The sequence below is a fragment of the Thermobia domestica genome, chromosome 17 (genome assembly GCF_964235325.1).
Source record: "Thermobia domestica chromosome 17, izTheDome1.hap1.1, whole genome shotgun sequence".
Taxonomy (NCBI): Eukaryota; Metazoa; Arthropoda; class Insecta; order Zygentoma; family Lepismatidae; genus Thermobia; species Thermobia domestica.
The window spans coordinates 92,200,030-92,220,753 of record NC_137470.1 but is presented as its reverse complement, the minus strand read 5'-3'; the positions used below and the strand labels follow the sequence as shown (position 1 = coordinate 92,220,753).

At 35.7% G+C, this 20,724-nt stretch overlaps 1 protein-coding gene across 11 annotated transcripts in view; it reads right to left on the bottom strand.

The window, feature by feature from the left end:
• Window positions 1-20,724, bottom strand: part of LOC145673876 (uncharacterized) — a 254,260-nt gene that overhangs the window by 229,745 nt on the left and 3,791 nt on the right. For 9 of the 11 annotated variants that reach the window (XM_081743658.1, XM_081743659.1, XM_081743654.1 and 6 more), the window contains exon 2: window positions 18,209-18,436. In XM_081743658.1, coding sequence (XP_081599784.1) covers window positions 18,209-18,363 — 155 coding nt within the window. In that variant the 5' untranslated portion in view covers window positions 18,364-18,436. Of the gene's footprint in view, window positions 1-14,995; window positions 15,216-18,208; window positions 18,437-20,724 lie in introns of those variants that run through there. The other 2 variants (XM_081743664.1, XM_081743665.1) reach the window with 2 other exon arrangements.

Genomic DNA, 20,724 nt, shown 5'->3' with positions numbered 1-20,724 from the left:
ATAGCATTATTGAAACGTTTAAGTTTCACACTGTAAACGAAACAGACGTTAAAACCGCATGTGCGTTTGATGGAATAACACGAAAAATGCTTCGACTGTCTGTTCCGTTTATTTTAATTCCAATTACTCACATAGTAAATTATTCATTAACTCAAGGTTGTATTCCAGAATTGTGGAAGCAAGCGAAGGTGGTTTAATTGCCCAAGAAGACAGTTGTACAGTCGCTTGATGAACTTCGTTCCATCAGTATATTCCCAGTTATCTCCAAAGTACTAGAAAAGATAGCATTTCAGCAATTAACAACTTATATCAACAAAAATGAAATATTGCCTGTCACTCAATCCGGCTTCTGTAAAGAACATAGCACAACCACACCCCTTTTCGAAATTACAGATTCAATTTTAAATTCAATGGTAACAGTTTTGGTCTTGTTGGATGTTTCGAAGGCTTTCGATCTGGTAAATCATAAACTACTACTGGCCAAAATGAAATATTACAACTTCTTGGAATCAGTTATTAAATGGTTCTAAAGCTATCTCTCTTGTAGAAAGCAACAAGTAATACTAAGTGGAGCAAAGACTCATATATCTACCCCATCCCTGATAAAAGAAGGAGTTCCGCAAGGTTCAATATTAGGCCCCCTATTATGTTCACTCTTTTCTGCTGATCTTTCTACAATCATTAAGCATTCATCAGTTCACTTCTATGCAGATGATACACATATCTTCATCAGTAGCACACCTGAAAATATTATGGACACTATAGAATTACTTAATAGGGATCTTTCAGCTTTAACAAGTGGTGCCTTAAGAATGGTCTTTTACTTAATCCATTAAAATGTATTTTCACCGTATTGGGAACATTACATCAGTTGAGCAAAGTCAACCCAACCCTGATGACCTAGAAGTAGCTGTAGTAGATTCCAATATTCCATTTTCTCCCTTTGTAAAAGATCTCGGCTTAATAATAGATCAAGGGCTTAGCTAGAATAAACACATTTCTAAACAGTGTATTAAAGCTAAGCGCATCTTACGACAGCTTTATAAAGTAAAAGGCTATTTGTCGCAAGATACAGTACTATATCTTGTTAATACACTCATTTTGCCTGTGTTCGATTACTGCGATTCAATATATGGTAGCTCTCTCTTCACTCAAAATACTAGGGCAATTCAGAAATACTCTATACGCTTTTCTCTCAACTACAGAAAGTCTCAGCATATACTGCCGATACTTAATGAAAACAATATCCTAACCATGTCCCGAAGACGATACCTCCGGCACTGTTGTTTACTTCATAAAATAAATTGACATAAAACACCACCTTACTTGCATCATAAATTAACATGTAGATCAAAGATTCACCGTTACAATACCCGAGGAAGTAATAAACTGAATATGCCACGGTATTCTTTAAAAATAACAGAGAAGGCATTTTCAATTTCGGCAGTAAGAATCTGGAATTACCTACCAAAATCAATCACTGACAAACCATACAATTCATTTAAATCACCACTCCAAACATTATTATTTAGAGACCAGAGACAAAGCATTGGCACAGATGAAAGGTTTACTACAGTATGAAACTGGACTAGCGGTATGAGTATAGTGTTCATTTTTTCTTTTTTTTTCTTTCTTTTTTTTTTACTACATTTACTGAGTGTTTTGTTTATCTTTAGTATTATTGAATGTATCATGTTATGTTGGTATTTGTATCTTTTTTTTCTTTGTAATGATGACAAGGGTTACGTGGCAGAGCAGCCTCCGGCTGAACCTCACCCGTTCAAATAAAGAGCAATTCAATTCAATATAATTTCAACGTCCAAAGAAAATCTCTGATCTTATCCCTCCACTGAAACCGGAAGTCAGAAATCTACCATTTCTTGATTCAGTATTGAAATGAAATGAAATCTGAGTTTTACGTCCCACGGTTATGCCGGTTAGGCTAAAGGAGACGGTGATGATGAGTAATGAATGAAATGGTGGAATGAAGAAAGTGGGAGGAAACGGGAGAACCCCGAGAAAACCCACGCACACGGTGTTTGTCCACCACAAGGTTCACTTGGCGGGGGCTGGGATTGAACCCGGGACCCCAAGCACCAGAGGTGAACGCTCTACCACTGAGCCACCGTGGCCCCTTGATTCAGTATTGAATTCGCATAGTTTGGAAGTCTATCATAGTTTCACGATGTACAGTGGAACTTACTTGTTTATTTAGTTATTTATTAATTATTATTGTTAACAGTGCTAACGTGGTTACCTCGACATACTTTCAAAAATACATAGAAAAAAATAAACAACAGAAAATAAGAATTGTTTCCTCAGACAAAAGTTATTACTTAAGTTCAACCATTTTAAAATCTTTGATCCGATGTATGGTCTCATCAGAAGGGCGTTGTCATTCCAGTGACATATACAGCTGGTGATCAGAAAAATAGAAACACCTGAACGAAATTGCAACTTACCAGATTAATATGGCGTCGGGCCACCTTTCGCCTTCAGAACAGCCTTGATGCGACGTGGGATGGAGGCATAGAGGTCGTGAATGGTAGCAAGTGGAATTTTACACCATTCCTCGTGCAGGGCATCGGTCAGTTCTGTGAGAGAGGATGGAGGGGGGAAATCGTCGCCGGAGTCGTGTTTCCAAGACGAACCACACATGTTCAATTATATTGAGATCTGGGGATTGGGCGGGCCAGGGGAGGTGTTGAACTTCATCCCGATGTTCCTCAAACCACTCTGCAACAACGCCAGCTGTGTGAATGGGTGCATTATCATCCTGGAAGATGGCGTCATTGTCCGGGAACAACATCCGGACCATAGGATGCAAGTGGTCTCCTAAAATTGCGACATAATCGTTGGCAGTGATTCGTCCCCTAAGTGTGACCACACGACCCAATGAAAACCATGATATGGCGCCCCACAGCATCACCGAGCCACCGCCATGTTTCACAGTTGGGCGGAGACACTACAGATCATAAGCTTCTTTGGGCGTTCTCCACACACAAACACGGCCCGTGGTTGGGAATACAGTGAAGGATGACTCATCCGACCATATCACACGTTTCCAGTCCTCAACGGTCCAAGTTGAATGGTCGCGGCGTGCGAAAGCGTTATGGTCCCTGATGAGCGGTTTGGCCCGTGCAACACGACCCCGTAAGTTCATGTCATGTAATTCGCGGCGGACTGTGATTGTCGAAACAGGGTGGGGGAGGTGCTGATTGAGTTCCTCCGTCACTTGCTCCGCAGTGGCACGACGGTTCTGCGTGACAATGCGCCTTAATACCCGGCGTGACCTGTCACTCATGATTTTCTTCCGCCCACTGTTCCGCTTCCCCGATGTGGTTTTCCCGTGTGTTGTGTAGGCCGTCATCACCTTCGACACACCTAACACAGTAGCCACTGCCGTCACACTCACTCCACATAACCTCGCACCAAGAACTTGCCCTCTTTGAAACTCTGAGAGGTCTCCCATTTTACACTACCTCCGTCTGCTGCAACCACTGGACACTGCTGTTCCACTGCGCCTGACGTAGCATGGAGACCGACCTAACACACCACCACCAGCGGTCCGGCGCTGCGGGCGCCACGACACCACTGCCACCCATACATCTTACGTGTTGCCAACTACACATGTTTCCATTTTTCTGATCATCTGTACACATAATTACATATATATAGGGTTTCTCAAAAGTCCCCTGACATAGGGTAATACTCTTATTATCAGAATTACAACAAACTGTAACAGAGGAAACCGTCTCCAAACATGATGTTTTCAATCTAAAGTGAAGGAGTTTTTTTAAACTGGACGAGCCGTTGGAGTTGTACACTCTTTATGCGCCCAATGTTAAACGGGAATGCACCTTGCCATTTACTGGGAGGTGGATAAATTTTGTAAGAGTAGGATAAATGGGGGCTTATTTGAAATGGGAACTCGCCATCGACATATTAGCGTAAAAGAAAGAAACTTCGTTCAGTTGTGGGTCCAGGTAAATGGCAATGTTGGATTTTGATACCCTCTGATAAAGTTTGATGGGATGTTAAGCGGGACCAACAGAGTTTTTCAGCATGTTTTCGTTTAAATTCTTCTGAAGGTTTGCTTCCGCAAAGTATAATCTCAAAATTAACTTTGTCTGTAAATTCATTATCAAACTTCATACACGTTTCGCTGCGAATTCTCTAACATAATCCTCTGATAATTGCTTTTGTGATATGATTTTGTAATTAAATTTGTGTTTCTATTTACGCATGAATATACTCAAGCTCATATATATCATTATATTCCTTACAACAAATTTGAGACCATCGCTCTTCCGAGAGTGATTCTATTTCATGTGACAGATTCATAACATGTCTACAAAGAATGCCTTTTATAATGTATGGGTTAGTTTCTTTAGTAGCTTTTTAAAGAAGTGATCTAACATGTTAATAGATATGCTAAAATCAATGGTATATTTATCAGTGTAATCGTGACAACTTCAATGATGACATATAGAATCAAAGACAGGTCTAAGAGATAATATATCTTTAGAAGACAATATATTCAGTAATAATTCTTGTAATTTCTATGTACAAATGTTAATTTCATTTTCCTATAAAACCATAAGTCAAGATTTTCTATATAATAAATATGGACAGACACTGTGATTTAATGCATGATCTATTTGAACTAATTGATAACGATCTTAAATTATCAGTAGCATTAACACAGAGACAACTATTGTTAAAAGAAAAAGAAATGGTGCTACAAGAACAAAAAATGATGGTAAAAGAAAGATATACACCAGAATCAAATTGGGATAGTAAAAATGAAAATGAATCCGTCAATGACAATGATGGTCACGATGAGGTAGTTTTTTAAGTACATGTATGTTCAAAAAAATGAATTGGATTTATATGGAATTATTATTGACTTTGATGAAACGTTTCCATGAAAGCCTTATTGCTAATACAACTCGTTAATAAATGTAACGATTTAGAGGGTCATACGAATATTAACTGTTGTATTAAAAAAATGAAAATCAAACATTTAAACGAAGATTTTTTTTTATAAATGAGAGGTGAATTTTATTAGTACTACTGTTAAGAATTAATATGTGGAAAAAAATCAAATCAAATCAAACGAACAAAGTAGAAACTAGATGATGAGAGATTTAAGTAAACATACAGAAGTTGAATTAAATAAGTTTTGTAAAGAAAAGGGGATAAGAAGTTACTCCCGATTATGAAAAGCTTAACTAATTCAGTGTATTAAACATTACGAAGACGAACAAAGCAGATTAAAGCATAGACAAATGTTCACGTTTAAAGAAGAAAGTTAAATCAAAACACCTGAACTAAAAGTTGAATTAAAAGAAACACCATTTAAGATTAGATTGCAAATAGAAAACGCAAATTTTAAATACGAGTGCTAGACAAGTTAAAAATAAAATTTAAGATATACACCACTCGCGAACTCTTTAATGCGCTTAATGTGAATGTCATTTATTTGTAAATTTACAAAAGGGGAAACAAAATACAAAACAAAGTCATAATTTCAAAACAATGAGTGAAGTAATACTTGAATTTACAGACCTAAATGAATCTTAAACAAACGCTGCGAATAAATTCAAAATACAAATGGAAGAATTCCAAGTAAAAGCATCGGGACGGATGTTACACGCTATACATTATTTATTTATTTTTAGAATTAAGAATTAATAAACATGTTCCAATGAATGGTTCTTCTTACATAGGACTTCTAAAGGAGACTAAGAAAAGAAGAGCATGTCTTAATGTTAAGAATAAAGATAAAAAATACTTCATATAGTCGATCTTATCCGCAATAATACTATGTGAATAAACATGCAGAAAGAAAATGAAATGAAATCTTTGAGTTTTACGTCCCTCGGTTATGCCGGTTAGGCTCAAGGAGACGGTGATGATGAGTAATGAATGAAATGGCGGAATGAAGAAAGTGGGAGGAAACGGGATAACCCTGAGGAAACCCACGCACACGGTGTTTGTCCACCACAAAGTTCAATTGGCGGGGGCTGGGATCGAACCCGGGACGTTAAGCACCAGAAGTGAACGCTCTACCACTGAGCCACCGCGGGCCCTAAACATGCAGAAAGAGTTTCTAAAGATAAAAGTTATGAGAATAAGCCTAAAGAAGTGTTTTAAGACATTCCTTTTCCTGTTCAAATCACAGATATGGCTAAGTTTGAAGATACAACGAATATTTCTATTAGTGAATTTGAATTTGATAAGAACTTTTCAAGTTCTCCAATAAGAATTACAAAAGAAAATAATAAAAAGACACATTCGTTTCTTAATCAGAGTAGTCATTATTGCTGGATTAAAGATGGGCGGACATAGGAGGTTTTTATGTGAAAGATGTTTAACAAAGGATTTTAAATCAGAAGAGATATTAAAGGAGCATGAAAATTATTGTGGATTATATTCAGCTAGAAAGATAAAATAACTAAAAGAATCGAATAAAATACTTGAACTTACTAATCACAAACGCTTCTTTTCTTTTAAGAATTCCGTTCACAATAATTGCAGATTTCGAATCAATATTAAAACAAATCAATACATGCCAGCCTGACCCAAAAATATTTTATTCAAACGTTTTTTAAAGGTATATGCCTAACAGTTTTACTTGTTACAATAAAAGTACTTTAGATTCTTATAAAATTGAGCCCGTTGGATATAGAGGTGAAGAACTTATTAAAATTGCAAATGTTTGATACATATAAAGCTATAAATTGTCTTACAAAAGAAGAAAAGAATACATTTGAATCTGCTGAAAATTACCAAATATGTGAAAGAACATTTAAGGAAATTCCTTGCTTATTAGAAAAGAAGATAGAAAATTTAAATATTTTAGATTTATTTAGAAAAGAAAACTGAAGAAAAACTGGAGTATTTAGAAGAGGAGTTGTATATGGAAAAAGATGATGTTGAGATGGATAATGTAGATGCGTTATGCATAAAAATAAAAGAGAAATAAAAAGGATAAAAGGTTTATTTGATAAAAGCAAAAAAGAAATACTAAAACTCTATGTACTATAGAATCATGTAAAAGAAAGTTGCTGATCATGATCACTTAACAGGGCAATTTAGAGAAGAAATTCATTCTTATTGCAACTTAAAATATACAGGCTCAAGATTTATTCCAATATTTATTCATAAATTTTCTGGATATGATACACATATATTTATAAAAAGCTTAGCAGGTGGAACATTAAAAGAAAAAGCAGTTATAATACCAAACAAAGAAGAAAAATATATTACATTCTAAAAAACAATAACATAAAAGATAAAAGAAATAAAGAAAAAACAATTCAGTTAAGATATATCGACTCATTTAGATTTTTGTCAAAGAGTTTAGAAGAATTAGCGAGTAATTAAAACTAGAACAATTTAGAGAAACGCTAAAATTCTTTTCTAAAAAACGATTAATCTTGTAATAAGGAAAGGTACATATGTATACAATTACTATATTGATTCACCTGAAAAATTAAAAGAATCCGTTCCATTATCTACAGACAAATTTAGAAACAGATTAACAGAAGAAGAAATAACCATATAGAAATGAGGATTATTATCATCATATAAGAATCTCCAAAACAATCAATTTAAAAAACGTAAGAGAATATACACAATTTTATAACAAACCAAATGTTTTTCAAGTAACAGATGTTATTGGAAACTTTAGAGATACAGCTATTAAAACATATAAATTAGAACCAGCATGGTATTTCATTAGTCCTGGATTTTTTTTGGATATATAACGTTAAAATGACACAACAAAAATAACAATTATGAAGTGATTTTGACAAATTGCATTTTACAAAAAAGTGCATAAGAGGAGGAATTTCTTAATGTTCAAATCGATATGCTAATAATAATTTTTAAAAAATGATCCTAATCAAAAAAAAAAAAAAAAAGTTCTTACATAATGTATATGGATGCAAATGATGGGTACGGATGGGTTATGAATCATTATATGCCTTATGGAGAATTTTATTAGGAATATATTAACAACAGAAATAGAAAAAAAAATTTGATGAAGAAAATATTACAGAAAAAAAATGATTCTGAGGTTGGCTATATTTTAGAAAAGCTTTAAGCACACAATAACAATATAGTGGAAACATTAATTATAAAACCTACATTCAAACACACAAACATATTTTAAGAAAATCTAGCAGCTATTCTTAAGTATAAAGCACAAATTATTTTTAGCAAATCTACTTATGTTGAAACGTCTCTTCTAAATGTATTTAAAAATCTGTAGGATTTCTATTACAATGTTTTAAAGTAAAAATATGGAGATAAAGTAAACTGTTAATGAGTGATGATCCCGTGATAGCACATATAGAAACAGGAGATAAAAATATGTCAAAAATATGTACATTTAGACACGTCTGATTATAAAGAAAACAATGAATATGGTTTGAAATTGGTCAATGAAAAAATATTGGGAAAATTTCAAGATGAGCTTACAGGTGTTAGAATAAGAAAGATATTAAATCTTAAATCGAAAATGTATGCAATTAAGAAAAAAGGAGACATTGGTAATGAAAAAAAAATGTAAAGGAAAAGAAAGATCTAATAAGAATAGCAAAAGGAATAATATCAAATATTCTTAAATTAGAAATGCAGGGTGGATTAGTTTAAATCAGTTTGATTTAAATCACGATTGAAAAAAGATTTAAGTCACTTGAATTTTTAAATAAAAATCGTTGATTTAAATCAAATTCCAAAATAAATTAAATTAAAGTGAAATCCCGTTTCTTTTCTGTCATTTCGATTATGAAAGATAATAACCATTATACAATGAGACTCAAATGTATGTATAAGCACAGTATGCAAACGAGTGTCATGCAGACGATGGTTAAGGAAAATCCCGTTTTGAACGGATAACGGGGCAATCCTGCTCTTTTCTCTTCGTAACATACCGTTTGTAAATCGTTAACTATTCCAACGAGGAAATCACGGTGGACATTTACGACGAAAATTCTTTTGTTACGTGTCTGTCTGTTTGTTCTCAGATAATAGGGGCGTATTTAGAGGGGTCCGATCCCCTATACGAAACTTAAATTCTTTTTTAGATTTTGTAACTTTAGACGAAATTTACGTACTTTATACGAGGGCCACTATTTATATTTTGAGCCTTGGCAACACTGATTGTAGTTAGGCGCTATTTTTTGTTTGCATAGAAACGTTTAACATTGTTGACCATAAAGTACTTCACATTTTTTTTTTTTTTTTTTTTTTTTTTTTGTTTTTCAATAGCTTTATTTGTGTTGTTTACGTTGGCTTGCATGACAACAGAAAAATGGAATTAACTCGTGAAAATTTTCATGCAATGATTTATTACGATTTTCGACGTGGATTCTCAAGACAAGAGTGCATCGATCAACTTACTTCCACATTTGGCGATGAAGTCCCATTATTTGCCACTGTGAAACGCTGGTATAACGATTTTACTCGTGGCCGCCATTCTCTCACTGACGAAATTCACGAAGGTCGTCCGAAATCAGTTGTTATTCAAGAAAACATTGATGCTGTGCAAAACCTAATACTGCAAGATCGTCATGTGACATACTGTGAGATTGAGGCAACCTTAGGCATTAGTTCCACCAGCACATATAAAATATTACATGATAATTTAGCTGTGAGAAAGGTCTGTTTTCGTTGGATCCCACATAATTTGACAAAAACTCAAAAAGAAGCTCGCGTCGATTGGTGCACACAAATGCTCAATAAACACAAAGGCGGTGCTTCAAAAGACGTATATAAGAATGTAACAGGTCACGAATCATGGATGCATGCATATGAGCCGTAACGTAAACAGCAGTCGACTGTATGGGTGTTTCAATATGAACCAAATCCAACAAAGCTCGAAGCACATCGAAACAAATGGTCGCTTTTTTTTCTTTCTTTTTTTTGGGGGGGGGGGGGGAACTGTGCCTTAAGAGAAAAGTACAACGGTCAACTCTGAATGATACGCAACAATGTGTTTGCCGGAGGTCTTGGGTCAAATACGGAAAACAAATAAGCGCCGTCGGATCATTCTTCATGAAGACAATGCGAGCTCTCACACATCTCGTCTAACAACCGACTATTTGAACACTCAAAAAATCGAATTGATGGGTCATCCGCCGTACATTCCTGATTTGCCACCTCATGACTTCTTGTTCCCGAATGTGAAGAATAAATTGCATGGACAACGATTTTCCTCGGCGGAAGAAGCCGTTGATGCGTTCAGAAACCATAATATGGAGGTGTCTCAAGAACATTGGAAAAAAATCTTTGACAAATGGTTCGAACGAATGCAAAAGTGCATTGATCGTAAAGAAGAATATTTCGAAAAACAATAAATCAATTTTCAATGACAAATTACTGTTTTCTCATTGTTAAGCTCAAAATATAAATAGTGGCCCTCACATGTATTTCGTGCCGCAAGCTAGTTCCATTTTTTTAAAAATATGCCCCTGCCAAATATTAGTAATTTTTGTTTAAAAAAAAAACTGTCATGTTGATACACGTAGGTGTACTTTTTCCTTGATGCTTAAGAAAAATTGTTTGGAATTGAAATAAGTTAACGATTGGCGATTAATTCAAAATTCAATCCCATTTCTTTCACTTAAATGGAATAATTAACATTTAATACTAATTCGTATTTTTTTTTCTTCAGTTCGCGACTTGTATTACACGAGGAGAAAGATTGGATTTAAATCAAAATAATCGATTTAAATAAAAAAATCAACAAAAATGTTTTTCAAAAAAAATCATGATTTTTTTAACCCTGCAGAAATGTCTTTGAAAGATTACGAAGACTGTGTTTTAACAGATAAACAACTATACAAAGTACAATCCGAAGTAAAAAGCACAATGTATTTTGCGAAGAATTAACATTAGCATTAGTATTAAGCTCTTATGTTGATAGCATTAAGGAAACAATTAACGTTAAGTTCATATGATGATAAAAGATGTATATTAGAAAATGGAATACAGGGTTTGTCCGGAAGGAAGTAGGACTAATTTTTTTTTTTTTTAATTTGTTCACAATTTTGACACATCGACTTAATTTCCAAAATATGCCCCTTCTGCATCAACACAGCGTTTCCAGCGACTCTGCAAATCAGTGATTGTCCCTGGAACGAAGAAACTGGAATGCTCTTCAGCTCCCTCGTTACGGCCTCTTGAATGGTCTGGACCGAGCCGTGGTGCCGTCCTTTTATGACCCATTTCAGTCGGGGAAAGAGGAAGAAGTCTGCAAAAGCAACATCCGGGCTGTAGAATTGCTGGGGAAGCTGTATGATGCTATGTTTGGTCAGGAAGTCCATGACAGCAAAGGCGAAGCTGCTTGGTGCATCAACATTCCGAAGTTTTCGGTCACAATAGTTTTTGACTGTTCTATAGAAACGCAACTGTATGTATAAGGCATAATAGTCCACTAAATACGTTTTAAAACTTCTGCACGATTAGTTACTGTAGATCTGTTAAGATATAAAATTAATTAGCAAATAACCTACACTGCACTCTCCTCTACTGTCAAAGCGTTTCCCAAGGTTGTGCCAGCTGAACTTGTAGGAAACACCATGTTAAGTGAGATTTCTTGAGATAATGTCATTTCTTACTATCATAACATTCTACCATTATTCATCTCCATTTACCATCCTTGTCTTAAGGCAATACGTCATAAAGGAGCAACGTTACGGTTCTAGACATAGTAGTTATAATACTTATTATTCACTTCTCTAAGATTACTTATAAATAGAAATAAACAACCTACAAATAATAATTATCTGAGGAACAGCTCTTCTGCTTATTGAACTGTGAAGATCACTAAGAGTTCCACAATCACTTCGAAGATTTTCCAGATACCGTGCAAACAATATGGACTAAGACCTTAAATAATAATACTTGCAGTACAGAGTCGTCAGATGTGAAAGCCTCGGTTGCAATTTCAAATGTGTGTGCGCAGACGTGGACACCTTTCCTGCTTCTGAATACTACTCCAATACAGTAGGGTCTCGTTAATTCGAACAAAAGTTTATTCCCCTTGAAAAGTGCATTGAAAACTACGGTAAACAATCATTCGTAAATCCAAATTTTGAACCTCTTGTTTGGATAAGCAGAAGTAGTATAGTACAAGAATTTTCAGTGTTGGACAGATTGCTAACAGAAGAAGGCAGTTTCAACTGATTTTCAGTTATCCGGAAACAGCTGTAGAGAAGAGTGACACAAAAACATAATCTATCTAGATGTGATGAAGACGAGAACGGCAATGAAGTCAAGAAATAGCATATATAAACCGCACCTGAAGCTTCCGAAATGATTGGAAGTTTGGCGTTTATTTATTAAAATGGTAACCAAATATTACTAATAACGTGTACCTCACGTAATAAGTAAAATTGAAGATTTTGTTGACTGTATAAAACAGGTAAATCAAACCAAACTAAGATCATAAATTTCTGTAAGTGAGAACAGATAATTAAAGTTGTTACTCGTTGAGTTGAGTTGATTTTGAGTTTAATGTCCCTTTCAGCAGCGATGCTATATGAGACGTGGACCTACTGATTAACGTGGAATCCGATCTACATGAGCTCCCGCCGGGAATCAAACCCGGGTCTTCCACGGCAAAGGCCGGTACGCTAACCGCTTCGCCATGAAGAAGCTCTAGGTTGTTATTCATGTATATAGTAATATACTTAAGTACTTGTTTCTTAATCTATGTGCGAGTAAATATAGTTTGTTTGTATGCGGGACTGTATCACCCAAATAATACGCTGTCTTAAAGTTATAATCTACTGCATATTAACTTATGTCATTGTAGAGATAGTACTTTTGTTCGTTTGATCTTAGGTATTGAACAACGCATATTTCTCGATAATTATAAGTTCTTTCTGTCTCCTTGGACTTCGAATTAAAAATACTTTGCTTTTTTTTAAAAATAACAACATGAAGATAATTTCTCTATTTTCATATTTATTAAGTTTCTATTTGCTATTATTATCATAACATTATGTTACTATTTACTTTCAAACATAATTAGTCAAGGTTTCTTGTACAAAACTTTCACCAGCGGAAGGAGGAGGAAATAGAAATGAGAAGAGGCTGCACTGGGACACTATTTGCTCAAGTATTTGCTATGCACAAGTCACATGTAATCACAATATTTATTTTAGGTCTGGAGGAAGGAGGAAGAACGTTGGCCAACTGTAACTGTAATAAACAATTACTGCTGAACGTAAATTTAAAACTTATTTCTAGGCATTTGTGTTTATTCAAGGTATAAGTCCCTACAATCATGTTAACATTAGAAAAGCTACAACGTTGAATGCTATAAGAACGTTGAAACTAACCTTAATAAATAGTAGTTAAATGAAATATAGCGTAAACTGTAATGCATAAAATGCATTTTAGTAACTAAGTTTTTTCCATTTCATTTACGGAATTAAAAATAGACCCACATCCTTCAGGCACACTTGGAATAATATCAGACAATAACGGATAGTACTTAACTTTTCATAGAAGACTTAAAAACAAACCTGGAATACTGACTGATAGAAAGTATGGAATATATGCTGCAATAAGGAATCTATTTGTATTCCTTAATGCAGAAGAAACTTCCCAATATTTCGGTTACTTTTACGAGTAACCTATAATAAGGGTTAATACACGTAGTATATTAAGAGTCTTACATGCCAATGATACTAAATGATTGAAATGCCCACTGATACTAAAACAATAAGCATTTGACGATCTCAAATCCTCGATCAAGGTTATTCGCGGGTTGGTCAGTCATGTATTCTATCCTTTTCTCCTACTCGTCTGTCACTTCTTAACAAGGGATATAAAAACAAAGTTCAGTTAACTGCAGTGAAGTGGAAAATTTGTAACTATTAGAGAGTTAGAAAGTGATACAACTATTTATCAATATTACGAGAAGATAGGACTAATGCGGGTGTAAATGTGCTCTTCCACATTAATAAACTGAACCTGCATGCCATATGCTTAATGTGTCTGGATGCGGTTGCAGCTTTCAAGCAACCAGAAACACAAGCTTCCCTCTTCTCTTTTTTCTTGGGAAGGGAGGAGAGGGTTAGGCATAACTTTTTAGGAAATGAATCAATATTGTCTTATCTTTACTTAAACATTTTTCTAAGACTTCAGAAACACTCTTTGACCTAAAAATAAAATTAAAAAAAAAAATATTTGGTTTTACAACCATATAACCTGTTGCAGCAGCCGCACCTGAATACCTACATTTTACTCAATTTGAGTTAGTGTTCCTTTCGGCAGCGAGGCTATATGAGTGCATCGTACTCAAGATTAATAGTCTTGCCTCTGGAACAATCATGTAAGAGTCATTCCATATCAAAACAACACACAGATTTTTCATTCACTCCAGACTTCGATATTTTGTTGTTGCATTAAGAAACCCTCGTACCATAAAATTCTACTTTGTTCATTAAAAGAAGTTTATTCACAGTTACTCAAATTACGATCAATAATAACTAATTAAAAAGGCTTTTAAAATCATATTTATTTGTTTTTACGTAAAATTGCTGAAATAAAAAAAAACTAACTAAAAACAATTAAAAAGGCTTTGAAAAGCTACTTTATTTGTTTTTACGAATCTAAGTCTTTAACCGACAGATATAACTGTAATTGACTATGTTCGAAACGTATAGGCATAGGAAAATCAACCTCAATGTATTCATCGATGGCCGACTTACGAACTACAACGTAACCTCCGACTTACAGACACTAAAGGGATATGGTTATTTGTTCGTATATGAGAAGTCTCCGTTAAAAGAAATTATACAAATTTCAGTTACGGCATAGCTCATGCTGTAATTGTATATAGTATACAGTAAATACATCAATTATAAATGTAAATATAGCTTAATATCGAAATATTATAATCAGTGTCTAATTATTGATGGGAAGAGGAGGAAATCTCTCTCACTTCGCGATTCACGTGCGCAATTACCTGAATCAGACGTTTCCTGGCCACTGGATTAGAAGAAGTTGTGCATCTTCACCATCTCCCTTTGCCTGGCCTGCAAGAAGTCCCGATCTGACGACACCAGTCAATGCTTTCTCCAGGGTTTTATAAAGCAATAAGTAAGAAACACTCGATATCACACAAGCTGTGCAACACGCCTTCACCTTCGTGACTCCGGAGTATCTCCACAAAACACCTGCGAGAACTTGGCACAGAATTCAGCTGTGTTACGACATGGATGGTGATCATACCGATATTTATGACTCTTAAGACTTCAAGGTAACTATGTACAGACATTCTACCATAACTAACACTATACTGTTGAAACTAAGGGGGTGGGGGTACGTCCACTTCCGGACCACCCTGTACATTTTCCTGCGCACAAGGAGAGTTTTCTTTTTTTTTTTCCTTTTTTTAAATAAAGCATTTATTATTTTTTTTTTTTCAACGGATGGACTGCAAAGTACAAACAACTTAAATAAAATCAACCTTATATTATAGACTCAGAACTTGAATACATTAAACGGAACCAAATAACATGTCCCAGAAAAGACAGTAAAAACTGTCACAATGTGATTCATGAAACAAAAATTCAATAAACGATTGAGACGCCCGGTAACAAAAACAAATAGAAACACGATTATCGCAAATTGAACAGCCGACAAATGATTTCAAGTTTTCTACAGTAGTTTCATGCTAATGCGGATTAATCGGTTCATGGTTTGTGAAAGGAATTAAAGATACTAAAATTGGATCTAAGTTTCAGCAGTAACATTATAAAGTTGTTTTGAAGGTCATCACAAATTTACAGAAACAATTCCTATATTGTATTTAAAAAAACTCATATCCGTGTGTAAATGTTACCTAAAAGTAACTTCAAGCAATTAAGTGGTAATTTATTTCCGTTGTTTTAATGTAATTTTATAACTACATGAACATAATAGTATCTTTATAAGTGGTTCTCAGTGGTTAACAGAATTTTACGATACTTGTTCTACATTACATATATTGTTACAAAGAAGAGTGCAAAGTGTTTGCGGTAGTAGATCCTTCAAAAGAAGTTAGATGAGTACGAGAGACTTACTTTAACAAGAGAACTCCTTCTTGGTTAAACGGTTAGCGTACGAGCCTTTGGCGTGGGAGATCCGGGTTCGATTCCCGGCGGGAGCCCAAGTCGTTCGGATTCCACGTTAAGTTGTAGGTCCTGTCTCATATAGCCTCGCTGCTGAAAGGGACGTTAAATTCAAAATCAACTCAATCATTACTTTAACAAGAGTTTAAATCTCGTTATTTTCCAACTGAAGACACGAAGTAAGTTCAAGGCGACATTCTACAAAGTGAAAAGACTTTCATGTGAATTTCCAGAGTTACTGACGAAGGCGATAAAGCTTGCTGGAACAGTTTAGTACAATAAAAGTGCACCTGAGTGCAGAAAGTTATATATATATATATATATATATATATATATATATATATATATATATATGTGTGTGTGTGTGTGTGTGTATGTATGTCAAAACATATATTTAAATCAGTCAGTCAATTGTTTGTTTGCTCATGAATAAAAATCAAAAAATACACAAGTTGTTCTTTCTAACTGCATGTGTGACATGAAGAGTATAGATGGCCATAATAATATACCTGAATCGAGATCTAACTTAATCGTTAAAAATATTCTCGCTAATCTTTAGTTACTAAGCCCGTTCCGCCATTGGTACCCATGTATTAATTTCAAGAACAATGCATATATCATAGTTATTTTCAAATGTTCACAGCTCAGGCCCCAAGTAACTTACACACATGGATATGTAGAATAGAACAATCTCTCAGAAAATGTATGACTTACGCGCATTCAGCGAACAGTCGCCTCAAGGGTTGGAGCAAGGAAATGGGCCCGAAGTATGGTTTTTATTTTATCCTCCTTCACAGTACATTATAAATTATTCATCACTACTTTAATTAAATAAATTCATACAATATTAACGAATGGAGAAAACAATCAAATTTTAGCACATCAATCGCTGTAAGTGTGAAATCAATGATACACAAGAAGTGAAAAGCATACGACTGGACAGGGTTTCCAACTTGGTATCTTCAGCGTACCGTGCCAAAGCGTTAACCACTACGATACCCAGTCCGCTCCCTGAACATTCGTACACCCTCTCACCCGAAGTCGATATTCTTCCACTCAGAGCACATGGTTTGTATCAACTTCGTGTTGGACTCGGACAATCCAGTATTCACATTCAGAAGCCCTCTAACAGTTGTATTATCATTATACTAACAAATTAGCGAATATCCATTATATTAACCGTTGTACGGGGTGCGTTCACAGTTTCAAGACTGTTACCTGAGTAGGAGCGTGAGCGCAGACCCGTTACACCAATAGGGTATGAGGGGGCACAAGCATCAGTTGCCTCCGAGACGCGGCAGTGAGTAGATCGCTAATTGCGTGTCAGTGACCCTCGTCGAAAACTGAGTGAATGGAAAAGGCAGCGGTATTTGTAGCAGCGTTATGCTGTAAATTTCTGCGAAACTGAACAAAACAGCTACAGAGGCTTTTCGGAGATTCAACAGGTTACAAAGAAGACACCATGTCACGTGCAATAGCTTTCATGTGTCACAAGAGGTTCAAAGAGGGTTCCCAACAAGAGTTTATTCCTGCCGTAAAGAGTGTCACACGTCCGTTTTACACTGGAGTGCTCCGCCGCTTGAAGGATCGAGTCTACCGAGACCACCCAAACATCAAAATCGATTGGATTTTTCACCACGATAATGCACACTCTCATACCTCGCTCCCGGCCGCCTAAGTTTTGGCGCAGTTCAATGTGGCAGCAAGGCTAGATGAGACGGGACCTACTGATTAACGTGGAATCCGAAACACATGAGCTCCCATCCTGGGTCTCCTACGCCAAAAGCGCGTACGCTAACCGCTTAACCACGAAGGAGCTAAACTCGGGTTCGAGCCCCGGTCCAGTTATGCACTTTTCACTCTTTGTTTAAAACAAATTTATGATAATTTGTGATGTAAGTGGCTTCAAAATCATATTGCTTTCAAGAAATTCTTGCATTCAGAAATAACAACACTAAGGTGCCATCAATATGATGATTATGCCTGGCCAGACACTATGTTTTAGATCACGAGTAAATATTTTATAAACTCATAGTTATCCCGCACTTGTGAAGTGATTTCCTTACCGTTCTTGCATTTGCATCCCAGGAACTGCTGATGCAGATACTGGAACGGACGCCGCTTGTTCTACGTTGCCATGACTTCTTACTCTACCCAAATTGTACGACGAACTTCTTGCAGGAGGTGGCTTATTTAGATTGTAAGTTACGCTCTGCTTCATGTTAACCAGTCTTGTACGTATGTTCCAACTGAAAGAGTCTTCTTCATCTTAACCTCCCCAAACAAATCTAAGCCTGCAAAGTAACAAGAGAATTATATCTCAGTAATGCTGAAGAAACACCAACAAAATATTCAGCATCTACAAACTTCTAATGAAGGATACAGGAGTCTTAGTGGCGTATAAGTGACTAATCTTAATCTTTGATCTCTATTTGCACAGTAGATATACCAGGGAAAGCCAAGTCTGAGGTCTTTTATTACCATCCTCCTAGGAAGAGTTTTCTATTTTCTTAGGAAATTGTCAACAGTGACTTGATTCTGAAAAGATTACGACTGAGAATTTCCCACGTCAAATATTGTCTCGTAGATTTAGAAGTGCCATTAGAATGTACGCGTTGAATCGAGAGAAAAGTGAAAATTTGTTGCAACATTAGATGAGGAATAGAGTTGTTTGTGGAAACATTTCAACAAATACTCATAAACAGATTGAAGAGTTGCTAGTGAGCTTCATCATTGAATCCAAAGGTAACTTCTCTGAAAATTTTTTAAGTTTTATAACGAACACACATCGTTCAAAACAATCCACCGAGGCGAGTAATTGTCATAATTTCTTCTCTGAAAGATTCTGTGGCCGGATTGTAACTACTTTTACAATGGCAAGCTGGAAATCGGAAAGGTGCTAGTTGGTGTGCTAAAAGTTTTATATATATACACATTTTCGAACCAAGGTGTTCCAGCTACACACACATTCATTCATAGTCAGCGTTGTTGCAGTTACACCACATTGGCTTGTATCGGAACTAGCTGTTTTGCTTTGACAATCCAGTGTCCACATTACAAGCCATATTGTCTGCGTGAAAGAGCGCCGACTTCTAGAGAGAGAGCGGACTGGGTAGCGTAGTGGTTAACGCATCAGCACGGCATACCGGAGATTCTGGGTTCAAGTCCGGTCTAGTCATGAATATCTTCACTTTTTATATAACAGGTAATAATTGATCGATTAAAACACTGAATACTGCGAAAATCGCCTTTGCACTATATTTGACTTAAATATGTGGACAATAATACGGGTGACTCAAGTACGTATACACGGGTTACAGAGCGGGCCAAAATACAGTGAAATTCGAAGTGGTAGCACCGGTTCGGGTAGAAGGTAAGACTGTAAAATTACGATACAATTCTAGTATGCACTGGCCAGCTTGCTGCGTGTTTTGTCACGAATAATTGTCTCTGTTTATAATCACCGTCCATTTCACATGTTCTCTACGAATGCACATCCCGCCGGTTCACCAGCTTCACACTGTCTTAACTGTAATAAATATAATTCTTGATAGTAATGACACAGCAGCAAAGATGGTATATATTTTTCGATTAAATATTCGTATCAATGCCATATGAAATTGCACGCATATTCTGAATCTGTACGAAATAAAATGAAATCTTTCAGTTTAACGTTCCAAGTTTATGTCCTATAGAACAAGAGAGACAATGATTAAGGCAAGTGAACGATGATGAGAGAATTGGTGGGAGGAAATCGGAGTACTCGAGAGAAAAAAAAAAAAAAAAAAAAAAACGGACACGACGGTGTGTACCGCAAACTTACTTGGCCTGGGTTCGAACCAGGAACCCTACTGCGCCACCATGTCCCCCACGAATCTGTACGCAATTATTTTAACATACGTCAAGAAAATAACACGGCGGTATATACTACGGTGCTATCTAAAGAAAGAAAAGTGATGTAAGTTTCTTTTCTCAACTTTACTACACTCGTATTCAAGTCTGTATCATAAAGACTATTCCCTATGATCTTGTTTATATATAAGAAGTACCTTTAAGTATTAATCCAGAAGTAACAAAAACGAAAATGGAGATCACTACAGTATAATTCACTGCAAGAAAAACATGGACAAAGATATATTGTAAGTTTAGAGATGGAAGAGGGGGGGGGGGGAGAAATTGGCAAAAAGCAGGATAATTTACAGAAGAGAGTTGATAGTGGTGACTCGCAACTGAAGTTTGAGTAAAGTGTGATGAAAATTTGAACTAATTTAGCGCTAGAGTACCGAAGTGTGAACAAATAAAAGTGAAAGCAGTTATGACCGATTGTGAGTTATGGGGCTCTTGTATCATGCGACATTTCTATCTTGAACCTTGTACTGTCATATGTGGGAAAAGAGAGTGAACTGTTGAATTTTCTTGAAAGGCACGAATTACTGAAGCTACGCACTAATTCTTGTAAAAGTAATAGGAATTTAAAAATTACAAAGCGGGGAGGAACATACGTATTTCGTTGCGAGCATAGGGTGAATGGTGAGAAGTGTTGGCGGAAAAGATCGGCAGTGAAAGGAACATTCTTTAAACA